General features: G+C 37.8%; 1 protein-coding gene across 1 annotated transcript; it reads left to right on the top strand.

Annotated features, from left to right (window-relative positions):
- The first annotated feature begins 4,271 nt into the window (after window positions 1–4,271).
- tgfbi (transforming growth factor, beta-induced) lies at window positions 4,272–16,089 on the top strand. The gene is made up of 17 exons (XM_017689995.2): window positions 4,272–4,442; window positions 4,757–4,855; window positions 9,939–10,003; window positions 10,084–10,241; window positions 10,440–10,604; window positions 10,910–11,056; window positions 11,242–11,383; window positions 11,556–11,768; window positions 11,854–11,994; window positions 12,090–12,232; window positions 12,898–13,034; window positions 13,644–13,774; window positions 13,916–14,040; window positions 14,436–14,538; window positions 14,639–14,700; window positions 14,840–14,864; window positions 15,042–16,089. Exons 1-17 carry the CDS (start codon window positions 4,327–4,329, stop codon window positions 15,101–15,103), a joined length of 2,034 nt encoding a protein of 677 aa, XP_017545484.1. The 5' UTR covers window positions 4,272–4,326; the 3' UTR covers window positions 15,104–16,089.
- Window positions 16,090–17,353: the final 1,264 nt, after the last annotated feature.

The following is a 17,353-nucleotide window of genomic DNA, read 5'->3' as shown; positions in this document are numbered from 1 at the left end:
GATTTATGGGTCAAATCTCCTAACCCGACTGCCGTGTTGGCCCTGTGGAAATTTATCTGAAGGAACAAAAACTTCCCAGAACCAAAATACTGTACGGTTTCAGTCGTTCATGTTCAATTTGAAACCCTCTTTTTTCTCAAACCATCTTCTGGTTGCTTTGGCAGTGCCTCCCCTGCAAGCAAATACTTTGCGGTTGACTGAATCAACATTAATTTAATTATTAGCTCTAGTTTCTCAGCGAGACTCTTTAGTGTGTGTATTGGTTTACAGTAGTGGATTTGTGGGTTGTATTGAAACTGCACAATCCCCCCTGTGGATTTTGAAGGTTTTAATAGTATACTGTGTGGCATTTTAAATGCTGCCATGTCTGAAAGAAATATCAAGGAATGATTCTTGCTCCATTTCCTCTTGCTCCATTAATGCAATCCAACTGGGTCTGAAACTAGAGCCACAGTCCAATGAAAGGCTGACTGGAACCATAATCCAAACAGAATTACAATATTTTGAAGACTAAATAAATTTTAATCTCAGTGTTATTTGGGTAATGAGATGACAATGTGATTGGACTGATGACTTTTGCACCCAGTAAGGTATCATTCAAAAAAATTACAGTACATTAAAGGAATTGAAATGAAAAGCGAAATTTAATTTCACTTACAATGTTCTTTTTTGTTTACATGGCATAACCTATATAATCTATTCTGCCATGCTAGATCTGCCCTGGTCAACTGTAAGTGCTATTACTGTGAAATGTAAGCATCCTGCAGCAACAACAGCTCAGCCATGAAGTGGTAGATCTCATATGTCAAAAACAAGGCCCATGTCAGCCCTGTGGTGCAGTCCTATCCGGCCTGCAAAATTATTTATATCTTTTCACAATTTCACAATGTGATGCACTACAATCCCCAGCATGCACTACTACATAATGTGCACTCTGATCCCCCTTCCCTAACAACAACAATCTATGGGAAAGTGGTTACACCACAAAAAGATGCCAGGTGTCTAGTTCAAGCATATAGGCAGGTTTAAAAAGTCTACCTCCTGGGGACAATTAGCAGTTTAATAGTTATCTGTAGATAATGTAGCCTATATATGTAGATATTAATTTTTGAGTAATATTTCATGGTCTACTAAAATTTTGTATATTTTGCTGTTGCAGTTTTGGCATACTTTGAATAAACTGTGGCCAGTTTGAGTCATAGCAAAATGTTAACTTAAATTTAAATAAAAACATAGACATTCTACACAGACCACAGATTTGTTTAGATTTTTTTATATGACCTGTTTAGTGGTTGAATTTGAAAACCCCTGTGTTAGACTATGAAGAAAAAATCATCTGTTTATATTTACACCAATGTGAACCATGAATCATGTCTACAAAACCCTAAAGCTAAACTTAATGCATAGATTACTATAGCAATGAATGGTTGTTTAATGATCCAATCACGCAGTGATACTGAGAAGATCTCTTTTTTATTCATTGATTGCAGACTGTAATTGTAAATGGTGAATTTGGGCACATAATTTGATTGGAATTTAAAAGCTGAGCTTCCACTTTCAACTCACAAAGAGCCCTTTATGCTACTGCTGTGAAGAAGACGGAGGTTACAGAAGTTATGGATCTGCTCAAGTAATCTAAGATCTCAGCTGGTAACATAAAAAAGAATAATAAAAGACATTCTGTGCTTTGAAAATGGGGCCGAATGTTTCTCAAATACCTGTGTCTAAATGTATGCACATATCTGCACAAAACCTGATACTAGATAACTATTTTATTGTAAGAGAAAGTGAGGGTGTGGGTGTTCTGTATTTTCACAGAAAGAGGCCTAAAGGGATTCTGGTATTCTAAGACAATGACAGGTCTCAATAAGAAAATTTTTTTCCGAGGTTAATCAGAGAACACTACTTTTTTATTTGCCTTACAACGAATGAAGCCAGTGTAAAGTACAACAGACTGACTTCTGACAGTTTTCTGTAGACTGTACTCGCCTGATTTACTCAAAGGCAACTGTTTCCTCTTTACAGGGCTTGCACGTAATAGAGAAGTAACACATCTGTGGCAGCTATGACGTTACCATATGACAGCATTTACCAGATATCATGGGCAACTTTCTCTGCTGAGAATTAACAGCTGAGCTATGGTAACACCCGTCATTGTTTTAATGCGTAATCCAACATTTGCTTCCTCTCTTCAAAACAGAAGGACTGTGACTAGGGCACTGTGGATAGAAGTTTACACTATGAAGAGTTTTTAAAAATCAGTGGCAGTTTGCAATTGTTTTACTATACAATATGTGAAACTATACATATCTATACATCTCATTGCACCTGGAAACCTAATATTTTACTGCGCTCTGTTGAGGCAGGCAAGACCGAATGAAATGAGTCAAACCTCTTATTGCAATTTACCTCTCCTTGTTTTTCACCATAGGTGTCCACAGTTGACGCGTGACCCTGTCACCCACGTCATTTGAGCCTCTTCACTGCTATTTTCTCATTAGAGGCATCAAGACCTGCAGCAAGAGGTTACATTCTTGTCTTATTTGCCCACTGCACAGATCATTTTAAAAGCATTCCACAGCAGGCCTTTATTCCCACTCAGACTTGCCAGAACTTCACAACTTCTATAAAGCCATTTTTGTAAAGTTAAACTTCCAGTAATAGTAACAGATGTGCCAAGACTAGGATTTTACATCATTCTCTCCTTTTCATTATTCAAAGCCTAAATTGCTTGTCAATACTGGACAGAAATAACAAACTTGTTTTTCAGCAGATTGACACTGGATTCTTCAGCTAAGTGAGGTACAGCAACTAAATAAAACATTCATCCTGTCTTTCATCATAGAAAACAACCTAGTCTGCTTCAAAACACTAGTTCAGTGTCACTTTTTCATAATAAAAAATCATTTAACTCATTAATTTTTAACTCATTTATACTTAAATTGAACTTAATGTATTAGCTGGATAGCTGGCATTCAAATGAGAACACAATAGAACAGAAAAATAGTCCCATACTAACTATGCATGCTGTTCTTTATCACATCTTGCAATAAATGTAAATAATAACACAATCACTGCAGAATACTGCATTGCATTAGCAATACATTAGTGCTCATAAAAAAGTGTGCTTTTACACGTACACTAATTATAAGACCATTCTCTGATTGCAGCACTTACCCGATTATATATATGATCATGTTAATGCTATTCTACAGTTTGTCATGTTGGATTGCATCCATTATCGGATTTCAAGAAATTCAATAAAGACCTCTGGATTTTAGCTCAATAATCAGGTTATCCACTGCAATCCAGTACCTGCGCAGGCACAGAAACATAACTATAAGAATTATCAGTAAAGCAGTAGATATAGATGCTTACTTCAACATATAACTATACAGCAGCAAAATAAATAAATAAATAAAAGACAAAAAAAAAAAGATTATCTACAATCTGTAATCATAAACATAAATCATGTGTTACTATGATTTCATAAGACAGTAGAGGAGTTCTTGAGAGCACCACATGAAGCAGAGTTTCACAATTTTGCATAAGTAATTCAACTTATAATTAATAATAACGCCTATAAACAATTATTCCACTAAGTAATCTAAGAGTATGTCATGCATCTAATGCCAGCTCAACTAGGACAAAAACCTTCAGTCACCCATTATATGTTGCAGTAATTTCAATAATGTTTAAAATATCACAATATTACAGTCATCGACCCAGAAACCCTCACCTTATAAGTAGTTCTTAGTAATACCAAAATACTACCAGAACGACATTGCTAATATCTGCTATTAGCTAATATCTCCTGTTTTAGCATCAAGCTAACAGTTCCCTAGGTGCACATGCTACTTATGACAGATCTCCCAAAAACGCTCATTACTTTTTATATTTATTAGTCATACAGTAAATCCTACAGTAAATATTACATTATTTTTATATTAGGAAAGATGTCAGATTTTAGGGTCAGACGCTGTCAGTAAACGATTTGGTGCCAAAGAGAAACTGCAGCCAGAAGTTTGAATTTCACATCACATACGTCTTTTCCGGTGGGTTTTCGGCAGACCGCAAAGATACAGTGCTTTTTTATTCTGTGCACAGTAGAAGACACGTTTTCATTCTGTATGTTTTACAAAAATACATATATCAATAATAAATCCTTCTTTAAAAAAAACTGAAATAAACGGGAAACCCTCATAACGTCTCAAATGACCGTTGATCCAGGCTCCGCCCACCTCGCAGGGGTTTTGGCGGTATTTATCGCCGCTCCAGCAGCGCGAGCTCCCGGAGCAGTGGAGGAGCGCTAAGAGAAGCGGAGAGATGAAGCCTCTGACTCTACAGGCGTTGGCGGTCACTCTGATCGCCACAGTGATTGCGGCAAAGTCCCCTTATCAGTCAGTCCTTCAGCACAGCAGGATAAGAGGAAGACAACATGGGTAAGACGCTGTGGACGGTGTTAAGCTGGAAATGTCGTTATGTTGTGTTATTTCTGGGTCTCTGTTGCACAGATAACGGCAGCCTAAGTCTTTGTTCGTCGCGGTTACAGACTGGACTGGCAGGGATTTTGTGCTCGCGGAATCAAAGTTTTAGATTTACCAGACGTTGTCCAGATGTTGAGGTCATTCAGAGGCTCGTGTGTCTGGTTCTGCGGGGACACTGCTAAACGTTTTACTTCCCATTTTATGCTGGTGTGAACAGGTTCAAAGCAAACCCAGTGTACTGACCACTTTTAACGCTTTGTCGATTACAGCCCCAACGTTTGTGCTATGCAGAGGATCCAGGGAACAGATAAGAAGTACTTCACTAACTGCAAGCAGTGGTACCACCGCAAAATCTGCGGCAAACCAACGTGAGTCAACACAAACATCACTTTGTGCGAAGTCAGTAATCCGTTTGGAGAGACCTACATCATTTTACACTGTTAAAGACGAACTTGGATTGCATTCTTAACCCCTTGCTGTCCACAGCTGAAGTTAAAAACTTACTTTGGTCCATAGGTTCTTGTCTGAGTACAAGTTTTTTTTTTGTTTGTTTTTTGTTAAATTGATCAAACCATATGGCCAAAATAAGTTGTTTTATCATTTAACAGATCAATAGATGAAATATTTTGGTAACATATGATTGCTTATACTGAACAAAACAGTAGAAAAAAGTAAGAAAGTTTCAAATCGGCACTGTTAGGTGTTTTAACTGGATCAATTATGAAAAGTTCTGTAGTGTTTGTCTTTTTTCATAATGAGTGGGTTAAGCAATCACAGCTAAAGTCTGGCTTTGAGTTCTCCTTAGGACACGCTCTATTAGAACCCACCAGTTGTCAGCCTGTTCAATTTACTGGTTGTCTACAGACGTGTGTTTCATATAGGAGATATTATGTCATTGACTGGAATAAGTGTGGAATTTCGTAGTTCAGAAAAATGTAGTGTTCAAGAAAAAAAGGTCTCCTGTTTTTCTACTTGGAATTTCTTTTGGCTTTGCCATCTAAAAAGTCTTTCTGCCACATATTTTACTGTACTTGAAAAAATATTTTTGGTAAAACTTAAAGGCAGCAACTGCAAGACATGAAGTTTAGAAGGTGCATTATTTTTTATGAAAATCTGCCCCATGTAGCTTAGTGGCTGAAGAGGCCTTAACATAAAATTACTCACCTTGGGGGAAAAAAAAACAAAAGGGGTCTGTCCCAGTAGGTCTGTTTTCTTTTAGGTTTTTTTTTTACTTCAGTCATAATCAGCAGTTTGGTCAACTACTGAGGAGGAAAGGTCATTAAAGTGAGTTATCATTACACGATGGGAGACACATTCCTTGGTCATGCAGGACCACCGTGCACATCAGTGCTTAGCTATAGACCCTGGATCACAACAGCGCAAATATACTGTAAAAGTGTTAAATAGACTAACGCCACACGCTTGAAAGAAGCCCCCGCTTACTTACATTATTTGCAAAGTGACTGCTAATAATTCATGAACGGTTGCAAACAAATACAGATGCAAACAAATTTCACGTTTTACTTGTGAAATTTGTTACACAGGCACTGTAATTGCAGACCCTTTGTACACTTTTTAAAAACTATTTTAAAAATGCCTCTTCATCTCAAAATACGGCACATCTTATTGAAATTCCCTGCTGCAGTTTGAAACAGGCCACCACATGCAATGCTCATTTCCCACATCAGTTAGTTACCACCCACAGAACAATAGTGAAAATAGTTAGCAGATGAGCTGTTTGAAAGCCATAGCCTCAGGAGGAGAAAGTTCCTATCTTATTCTTAAATCCCAGCATTATGTGTTCCTGGAGGACTGAGACTTCTTTAGGGACCCATAAGTAAATGTAAATAAGTCTTTGCTTCAGTGTAATATTTCGTTGGCCGCTGTTGGAAGATTCGGGCGATGCTCAATCATATTCCTTGGAGATATCTGCACTACATCTTTAATGTTTTTAAGCCACCTTATCATACTTGATTTAACACATGATAATTGATAATTAGCTTGATAATTAGCTCAGGCTGAGCTAGCATCATTTTAAGCCTGCCTAATTAACACTGCAGTACTTTTGGGAGTCGCATGAGGTCTCCTATGACTGACACACACTTAAAGTGGGTGAAAAAATTGCTTTGCATACTTCTGACTTTGTTTGACTAACCCATTAGACACATAATGCGGTGCACTTTTGTGAAAATTCAGTAAAATGTAAATGTAAACCGTCCTAGATAAGGTGTTGAATGAATATTGATTATGCAGCTTCAGTATCTGTGATGGATGTGAGAGGTAGGCATAGGTTTATTCATTTTTTAAGTGTTAGCCAACTTGTTCAGTCACTGGACTCTTATATAAGTGATTTTAAATTCTCATTTAAACGTTTTTATTTTTATTTCTAAAGCCACCAGTTTAATGGAATAGACTGAATTTCTGATGGCAAGCTGAGCTTAACCTATGCTTGTAATGACTTCCATATGTGTCCTAATAGTGACTTTCAGTCCTAGTGGGGTTAAATCGTTGACAAATCTGATTGCTCCTCTGTGTCTACACTGCACCGCAGGCCTAGAGACAGGCTAAGAGTGCCCCTACAGAAGCTCTCTTTGATTGACGTCCATTTTAATGTCCCCACAGGGGAAAAGGTGTTATTGGTTACTGGCCTGAACATTCCATGGACATGTATATCAGGGCAGAAGGGGAACCACATGTCCAGAGTGTTACAGCAGTTTTATAACGGACTTGCTTTCTTGAAGTGCAAGTCTACTTCTTGTAATGAGGAGTTAAGGACCATTTGATAGCAGAGCAAGACTTGTTTTATTCATCTTCTCCGATCTGAACAGTGTTTCTTTCATAGCAAATCTCATGAAAGCAAGAGAGGAAGTGAGACTTGCTGTGGGCGCTTGGATGTTCTTAGGAAATGACTGCTTTAGCAAGTTATGTCGAGGGTCTAATATCCCCCAAACACACACAAATCATTCACGAGTAACTGAGGAGTTTTCCACCTCTAGTCTCACGACTGTGTGAAGTCTGTAGAGACTGGCTGTGAAAGGACACAACCTGGCTTGTGAAAACAGGAATTTAGGCTATCAGCTTGAATGCAACTTGATTTACAGAAACCCCTTTTGGGGTTTAGAGGTTTTGGGGGTTGTGGTCATTTTGCAGGAACAATCATGGCCTTTGTATGGGCGGGTGTTTCCAGGTCACTTGAGGAGAGACCATAAGGTTTCTCTGCATAGGAGCCTCCTTATACCCTTTGCTGATCCAGACTTTGGCTTTGGACTTTGTTCTTAATAAAAACCATTGCTATTATTCTGCATCAGGGCTATTGTTGTGCACTGTAGATGCAGATCTACTGCATCTCTGTGTATATGTCCTGGTAGCATAAATCTTTGGAGCCTTTGAATACTTTCTTTCCTAGGGGAGTCCTTAATATTAATCATTAGGCTTTTAAACCAAACACTGAGTAAACACAGTCCTTTATTTAGTCTTGTTTAAGGAACTATTGAATCACTGCAAAATGTTGCCATGGGAATTGTGCTACTGGTCTTCACAACAATTTCATTATAGGAACTGATACTTTTTATTAAGAACTAGACACAATGTGCTGAATACAGTAAAGATTTCAACATCCCCCTACATCTCTGGAACCTTTTGCAATTGTGCACTTCTGGTGGACAGTTTGCCACACCACTTGGAAATTCAACGTACACAGTGCTTGAATTATGTTACCTTGCTGTTTATTTTGTCAGAAATCCATGGCTACCATCTTTGTTTATGCTGGCGGAGAACAAATAAGAGTTGAGTTACCATCTGTTTTGATAATCAGTTCAGTCTGCTTTTCAGTTCTCTGTGTTTTACAAGTGTAACCCATTCCTGAATATCAGGATTATCCTCTTTGTTTGACTTGGCTCTTTTCACTTTCTATACTGGGGATTGCTTACATCAATATTGGTGTTCTTATTTGAAAATGTCACATTATGTAAGAATTGGAATGAAAATAAAAAAATATTCAATAAAGAAAAAAAATGAAAACATGTCTAACAATATACACACTAAAAGAGAATTATTCACATAAATATTATGATTGAAATAATAGATTTTAGGTTTGTTTTAGCTGTGGAGACTTCCAAATGCATTTAGTTTTTGGAATAGCCACTCCAAGCTGAGAAATCACACACAAATATCAATAAATTGGACCATGTAAGTCTTACACATGATTTTACATTGTGATCCTTTACTACTAGACTTTTCTAATGAACAGCAGGACAGTTTCTGCGATGAGACTCTAGAAATCAAACTGCTGAATAAATTCAGTAAGTTCAATTCGTGGTGCAGGTCCATCCAGTGTACATGCTACAGCATCATAAAATGTTCTTTATGTTTTGACATCACATCATATTTCAGATTTTATTCATACAGTGTACACATCCATAGCTTGTCTTTATCATATCTGTGATGTGCTGCTCATAATAGAAGGATCTAATCATATGAAATGTCATGACAAAGAGCCATTCTTCTATTTTCTCATTTCACTGGCATGCAATTATATTTATCAAGCTTATAAATGTACTGTTTTGCAGGGTTATTATCATATTTTTCTGTAAAAATAAGCAAACCCAAATGGTCCATAACAATATCCAGTAGCCCTGTGCCTGCACCTTTGCTTGGCCTTTACTAAGAATGTCTCTTTTGTTTGTACTGGCCAGAGTTGTTATTTCAGTATAGGTCCCTAAGTACCTTCTCTGGAGTTTCCTCTGGCCAGTGATGTGTCTCTGGATTCTTTTTAAGGAAATGAGATTTTATGACCTTCCAAGGCCAACTCAAGCCCAGAGCAGATTTATTATGGAAATGCATGTATCTAGAAGGAAACAAAATGGAGTGATATGCTTTGTCTTGAGTTGCAGCTGGTCTGGCACTGTGGCTTCAAATAGGCATATCTAAATCATATGTGTTTGTGGGTATCAGGTGATTGTTACAATTTTGATAGGCCTATGTTCAAAGAACCCTTCCTTTATTAATAAAAGATGTTCCTTCTGAGCATGTCTAAAAAACACAGCAGAAACCTTAGAAGAGTTATTAATTAATTATTTTTTTGTTCACCTGTTTAAACAGCATTCTGTACGTGGAATTGAATACTAGGGCTACATTGCATTGATCAATTTGTTATAAAGGATATTGAAATTATTCATTAACTAGCCAGCATGTGATGCACTCCAGTCTGTGAGAAAAGTATGATTCATCAGGATATAAAATTTATATAAAGGTGAAATTTATCAGTGCACTTAGAGTGAAAATGTATCCATTTGTTCAGTCAGTTGATGAGCATTTACAACTAAATGCTTGGTTGTGTTGATGTGCTTAATGATCTCATTGCAGAATCCAAAAGTCACAATTGTACTTAATATATGACTATTTACATAGTCCCAAATTAAAAGTTGTTTGCCAATTTGTTTTGCTTTGCAGAGTGGTCACCTACGAGTGCTGTCCAGGTTATGAAAAGGTGATTGGAGAGAAGGGCTGTCCTGCAGGTATGAGTAACACGTTCAACAATGTTTTGCTCGAGGTTGCTTGCCATACTCTTATGACATTGTTTCTTGGTCTCCTTTAGCTCTTCCTTTAGTGAACATCTACAACACCCTTGGTGTGGTTGGAGCCACTACTACTAAGATGTACTCTGAGAGAGCTAGCCTGCAGAAGGAGATCGAGGGTCCTGGCAGTTTCACATTTTTTTCCCCCAGCAATGAAGCCTGGGCTGCCCTTCCAACTGTAAGCACTACACACTACACACACCTAAAACACTTTATATTGTTTATGAATGGTCCGTACTATAAACACACATTCAGTTCCATTCAGATTTTATACATTATATACATTTTATATTTCTGTTTCAGTTATCATTGTCCATTAAAATGGTTCCTGTAATTTAGAAGAACATGATAAAATGCTGTTCTATCATTCATTTAGGAAATTCTGGACGCCTTGGTGAGCAACGTCAACATTGAGCTCCTCAATGTATTGCACTACCACATGGTCAATAAACGCTTGACGTCAGAAGACCTCAAGCATGGTTCCTCATTCCCCTCCATGTACCAGGACTTTGATGTTCATATCCAACATTATTCCAATGGAGTAAGTGATTTCTGGTTTTGGACATCAACCCACAGCTATGACTAACAACAGAAAGCAGAAGCAGACATGTTTATAGTGGCTTCTCTGGAGCTATGCTGTTTATTTTAGCTCTGTTTAACCTGAGATGTTTCACACTGTACTGCCGGGTCTGTCTGTGTCAAGCTATTAAGCCTTAAACTATTTTTCCTTTGGTATTTATGTGTCAATGCTTTTGAAAAGTGAATTCTCAGTAAAAAAAAATCTCAGCAAATGATCAGTAATATCACTGATATTCATTTAACACTTGTTGTGAAACTTTTTTGCAGATTGTGACAGTGAACTGTGCAAGACTAGTGAAGACAGACCAGCATGCCACTAATGGAATCGTGCACGTTGTTGACAGAGTGATCACAGCTATCACTAATAATGTTAACTCTTTCCTTGATACTGATGAAGAGTTGGAATCACTACAGGTAGGGCAAGATTCATTTCACAAATAACTGAGCTAGCAATAAGTTCAAATAAGTAACATTAAGTTCATCAACTTATGAATAAAAGTCTGCAGTACGAAACATTCATAAAACATATGCCATATTTATTCATTTTCCTTGTTTGTTTGTGTTTATTGTCTTTCTTTCTCCTTGTCTTTCGTTTTTAGACTGCTATTGCAGCTGCTGGTCTTACTGGTATGTTGGAGAGCGAGGGTTCCTACACAATCTTTGCTCCAACCAATGAGGCCTTTAAGAAGATTCCCCAAGAAATGTTAGACAGAATCTTGGGAGACCCTGTAGCTCTTAAAGGTAACTCTGAATATCATTTAAAAATGCTCATTAATAAAAGGGGAAAAATAAAAGTAATTTAGTACAACACTTAACACAACATTTGGAAACCTTTTTAAAATCTCCATTTTAAAAAGCAGTGCTAAAGTGCTCTTTGCTAATCTGGTTGTGGCCTCATCACATCTGTCCACAGATTTGCTGAATTACCACATTCTCAAGAACTTGCACTGCTCGGAGTCTATTGTGTCAGGAACACCTCTGGAAACTCTCCAGGGCACAGTACTGGAAGTGGGCTGTGATGGACAAGAGATTACCCTCAATGGCAAAACCATTGTTACAGAAAAGGACAAGCTTGGCACCAATGGTGTTGTCCATTACATTAATGAACTTCTCATCCCTGACTCAGGTGACTCACCACTTCAAGGATGCATTTTCATTCTCATGCTCTCAGTTATGTTGTATTAAGTAAAATGTTTTATTTTTTCTTATAGTTAAGACCCTTAAGGAACTTGCTGAGGGAGCTCCTCAGGTTTCCACAGCTACAAAGCTTTTCCTAGATGCTGGTCTAGGTCCTCAACTTACTGGTTCAAATGCAATGACGTTGCTAGCACCACTAAATGATGCTTTCAAAGGTTGGAAACAGAGTTTTCTTTGCTTTCCTTTCTCAAATATATTGATAATAATCACAAAAGGGATAAATTTTGCTCATTATGAAACTTCTACACAGGCAGTTTGACTATGACTCCTGAGTTAAGAAAAGTGATGAGGAACCACATTTTGAAGAACAAGTTCTCCTCAAAGAGTCTGTACCATGGACAGGAGCTGGAAACCCTTGGGGGAAATAAACTCAGAGTGTTTGTGTTCAGAAACGTAAGTTATCTTCTTACTACTGACCTAGAGAGAAAGTATATGGATTATATGGAAGAGATAAGTCCAATCAATACTGGTCAAAGGTCAAAAGAGACGTCTGTATTTAAGATATTTCTTATATTTTATAGTTAAAATGTAGTTTTAAGAGTTAAAAGCAAGTGAAAGACTTGAATAACTATATACAACTGTCCCCACCTACATTTGTCCTCTCAGTACTATATTTCACAATGAAAAATGATTGAGACATTGAATGCATTAGAAAAAAGGCTGTGGCATTGGCTTATTTTTAGACACATGTAGTTTTTGATCATTTTTTATGTTTTATGACAGGTCTACAGTACGTAAGGGAATTTTCCTCTATCGCTCTAGGTCAGGATGAGAGGAGAAGCAGCCCAGACTGCCTATAATTATTGTACTGGTTATCTGTCTTTAATTTCCACTCATGTTCATGATAGTGGTGATGTATCTAATGCTTTTGAACTCTCACATTTCTACTGCGTAATGAAATTCACAGACCACCGGAAACCTCTCCTTTGGATCACCCTAACGTTTTCCACAGCCCACTTGCTCACAGTCCATCTTCCAAGAAACACTCAGTTCTGAATCAGCATCCCTGATGGCAATAGCAAACCACCCTGAACTTACCGCTGCCATGTGTTTTGCAGAACCTTTGCATAGAGAACGCTTGCATCGCTGCCCACGACAAAAACGGCCGTTATGCCACCATGTTCATCGTGGATAAGGTCCTAGCTCCTCCCATGGGCACCATCATGGATGTTCTGAAGGCAGATAGTCGTTTCAGGTGAAGAGCTGATAATCTATTGCTAATGAATATCCTTACAGCCAACACATGAATGTGGCCTGAGATACGGTGTCCATTTAAATACTAAAGGTATGACGCTAGAAATGAACTCCATCACCTCATAGGTGCTGCCAGATTTTGAGTTGATAATTTGCATTCAGCAACTGTCTTTGAAGCCTAAAAACTCCATGAATACCCACAGGGGGAAAATTCCCTGAAAAGGGTGTAATGGTTTTACCAGCTTAGTAAGGCTGAAAGAGAATATGCAGCTGTTCTCCTTCCCACCCACATTCAAAGCCATAAGTGTGAGTCCTCTTAACACTTTCATAGTCTTCACTAACAAGCTCCAACATGAAGCTAAGAGTTCCACACAAATGGGATGAAATAGGTGGAGACTGGCCTGTCAATGTAGCTGACTCTTTAATATGCAGGCATGTTTTCTCTCGTCTAATGCTCTGAATTCAGTTCCTGAAAGCTTTGCTTATTAGCTCATACATTGAATCAGGTGTGTTTAATGAGGCGGAACACTGTAGTCTGCAAATGCCTTTGCCTGAAAGTACCGGAGTCTGACACGAGTCTTAATGTTTTAACCGTTTTTCTTCCTAACAGCACATTAGTTGACAACATTCAGAAAGCAGGCTTGACTGAGCTGTTGAACAAAAAAGGGACCTACACCGTTTTTGCTCCTACCAACGATGCATTCCGTACCATGCCCCCAGCTGACCTCAACAAACTTACAAGTATGATTCTTCCCTCAACCTTCAGCGTTGCATTTAAAAAATATATTGTATTGTAAACATTGTGACGTATTTGATATGCTCTACTATAGATTTGTTTAGTAATACGTGTTGTAATGCCTGCCCTTGCCATGCTTTATCCAGGAGACCCCAAGGAACTGATCAAACTTCTGAAGTACCACATAGGCGATGAGTTTCTCATTAGTGGTGCAGTGACATCTCATACTAGAGTGAAGCCCCTCTCAGGAGATAAACTGGAGCTAGGCATGGTGAGAACCCACAGTTAATCACACTACATGTTCTCACAGCTATCATTACAGAACCAAAATGTCCTTTTTCATACTTCTGTAAACATAATTATACTACACCCCATATTAATTACATTAAAACAAAATATGCATATGCATGCTTTCATGAAAAGAAGATTTAATGTGTATGTAAAAGTTTGAATGTTTAAATGGTAAAATGAATCAGTTGGTTGTTGTGTGTAATTCTGTAGTTATCTGTACATTGTAGTTATCACTGCCACCACATCGGTTCATCATTGTACATGCTCTCTCGAGAGCAGGCCTGATATGTTACTATATTTACTATAATAAAAGGGATTTTAAAATATTTATTTATTTTAGGTCATGCACTCAAGTAACATGTTTTCTCTTTCTAGCGGAACTCCACTATGTACGTCAATAGGGTGCCAGTTGTTGATGGTGACATGATGGCAACTAATGGAGTTGTGCATGCTGTTGGTTCAATCATAAAGCCGCTGCGTAAGCTCACACCTTTCTTACAGCTTACTTCCTCTCTAAAAATCTTAAAAGGTAATGCCTATTTCAGCAGTTACTTACAACCTGTGTTTTTTTTCTTTAGCTCCTAAAACTGTGAGTGACCAAGCAGTCGGCTCCTCAACAAGGCGTACCTCTGCTGTCAGAGTGAGTTTTATTAGTAGTAAATTTTACTTATAATAATTATAATATTTTGAGAATGTAGTATATTGTCAGAGGTGTGAACTTGAATTATTAAAATCTATTTTATATCCATAAAAAAACTGGTGTTCTATTTTTTTCATAGGCTGGCCCACAAGTCATGAAAAACGGTAAAAACTCATTTTAAAGTCCTAAGACTATAGTGGGATGCATGCATTATTAATAAAATATTGTTTAAAAATCTGCACTTATTAATTGCTTGTTTTTTATATCTATATTTGATACATGACATTTCTAAGTAGAAATTAAGGGCATTTTGGTAATGACTTTCTCTCATTATATTTCAGACGAGCTCTTCCAGAAGGTCGTGAGCAGTCGGTCCAGCAAAACAATGTCTCCAGTTCAGTAAACTCAGGGGTTTTGTGAAAAACTGAATTAATTCTAATCTCCACCTCTTTAGGAAGACTGAAGTGCACAATAAGTCATCTTCTTATAAGCAGTGAGGAGGTAACTAACTGATTTGTAGGAAAACCAAGTCAACCAGGTAAACATGGAGAGGTTATACATTTCAGCATATCTTTCTTTTTCGAATGGCCAAGACCTTCACTGGGGTAAAAGCAATCTTTTAGAGAACTGCAAACTGAAGACGGTAATTAGCCATGTAGCTTAATGAGTTTTGAATATCTGTTAATTTGACTTTTTTGTTCATTTGAATATTTGTTAGTTTAAGTCTGAATAGTACTCCAGGTCAGATTTTGCAGAATGTTATTTGTTTTTGTTTATTTTCTACTTTTTTTGTTTGGTTTGTTGTTTGATATAAATGTAGCATGTTTGCATGGTTTAAGCTGGAACAAAAATGCTATTTGGGCACCTACCAGTGCAGGTCAGGTTTACATCTTCAAAGTTTCTATTTTCTCATGGTGCAGAAGCTCAACATATGCAAAACACACAATTTGTTTGTAACTTACTGTACTGATGTTCGTTTGTACTTTGAGTTTGACGGAAGTCTCATTTCCCTCATGGAGGCTCCTGCTCATCCACCCAGCAGACACTTCCACCAAGGTTAGTCACACTGAACAAAAACAAGAAAGGACATTTTCAATACAGTCTTCTTGTGGCTGTGTGAAAATATGTCCACAATACTTTGTAATACAAAACTGGTATTTTTGCACATGTTCAAAGTTATAAACTTAAGGTACGGTTACAGCTAAATGTCATTATTATGGTTAGTTTCCTGCTTTAATGGGTGGATGAATGGGGGCTCTCTGGGTGGTTAGAAGACATCTGCTAAACTTAAGGAGCAGATACTGAGCACTGTACTGAAGATATTTAGCGTGGAACCAAAGAACAATATTTACACATTTCACAATAAAAATGATGATTTTTAACCACAGACTAATGGTTTAGCTCACTACTTATTAAAGCCAATGATTACAATCAGCTGCTATAGTATAGAAAGCATCCTTTGAAGTTAAGAAGTTCATGAAATAAACTGGCCTAGAATGTATTTTTAATAGCAGGTATTCTTTAAAGGAATGGATTGGTGGTCCCAGCAGTGGCCTTTTAGTAAGTGTGCTGAAGACATTTTTTTTCATGGAGCTAAGTTTCACTCTAATGAGCACTTCCTCACATTAAAGAACAAACTACATAAAGCCTGCATGACATTTTGTACTACACTTAAATATGCTTTAGCACCATAATTCTGGGTCTGGGTCTTATGGTAGCCCAAGGGTTTGTGTGTCTAATGAAGACAGGGAAGAAAACATATGTGCACGGTAGCTCGCTCTCAGCTGGCAGCCTAGCCACAGGTCTGACTGAAACACTCCAGCAAGATTTTACTCTCAGAGCCAGACACTGGCAGGTTGTATAAGCTGTAGGAGACCAGCGGGCTAACACAGCCAGCTGTCAGGCTGCCGAGAGCCTGCCAGACACACTTACTGAAAACCTAAACAGTGTAAGATACATTGCACAGCAACCAAATGTCACTATGTGGAAAGGAGTGCAAGGGACAGCTTGTTTCATGTGGTTTCCTTACTTCTAATTTAGGCAGTTTTAATAAAGACAACTTTATTTTTCTGGGTCATTTCCATATTGCTATTAAAATCCACTACACTCTAGTTAACTGTCATGTGGAGCTTTGCAAAAAATCTGAATTTAAGTTATTTTGATTAACAAACTTGGAATCGTTAGAAATACTATATGGCCAAAAGCATGTGGACAACTACACACCGCATCCATATGTGCTTGTGGGATATTTCCTTTCAAAACCATGGGGATTCATTTGAAGCTGACCCCCCAACCTTTGCGGCTGTAACTTATCAAACCATGTCTTTATGGATGTACTTAGTGCAAAGGGACATAGTCATGCTGGAAATTGTTGACACAAATTTGGAAGCATATAATTATCTAAAATGCCTTTGTATGCTGTAGCATTAACATTACCCTACATTGGAACTAAAGGGCTGAGCCCAAACTCTGAAAATCAGGCCCAGATCATTATCCCTCCTCCACCAAACTTTACTGTTGGCACCATGCATTCTGATAGGTAGCGTTTTCCTGGCATGTCTGGCTTGTCTGTAGCTGCTTGGCCATGGTAACCCATTCCCTTAAGCACCTGATGTGCAGTTCTTCTGCTGATTTGGCTTCAAGAGTCAGTTTG

Source organism: Pygocentrus nattereri, chromosome 8, assembly GCF_015220715.1.
Source record: "Pygocentrus nattereri isolate fPygNat1 chromosome 8, fPygNat1.pri, whole genome shotgun sequence".
NCBI lineage: Eukaryota > Metazoa > Chordata > Actinopteri > Characiformes > Serrasalmidae > Pygocentrus > Pygocentrus nattereri.
Note: the sequence above shows the minus strand (reverse complement) of the source record. Positions and strands in the feature narration are given on the sequence as shown.

Coding starts and splice junctions, on each gene's coding strand:
- tgfbi (XM_017689995.2), top strand. CDS start 4,327: ATGAAGCCTCTGACTCTACAGGCGTTGGCGGTCACTCTGATCGCCACA. Junction 11,384..11,555: donor AGACCCTGTAGCTCTTAAAG/GTAACTCTGAAT, acceptor ATCTGTCCACAG/ATTTGCTGAATTACCACATT. Junction 12,233..12,897: donor GAGTGTTTGTGTTCAGAAAC/GTAAGTTATCTT, acceptor TGTGTTTTGCAG/AACCTTTGCATAGAGAACGC.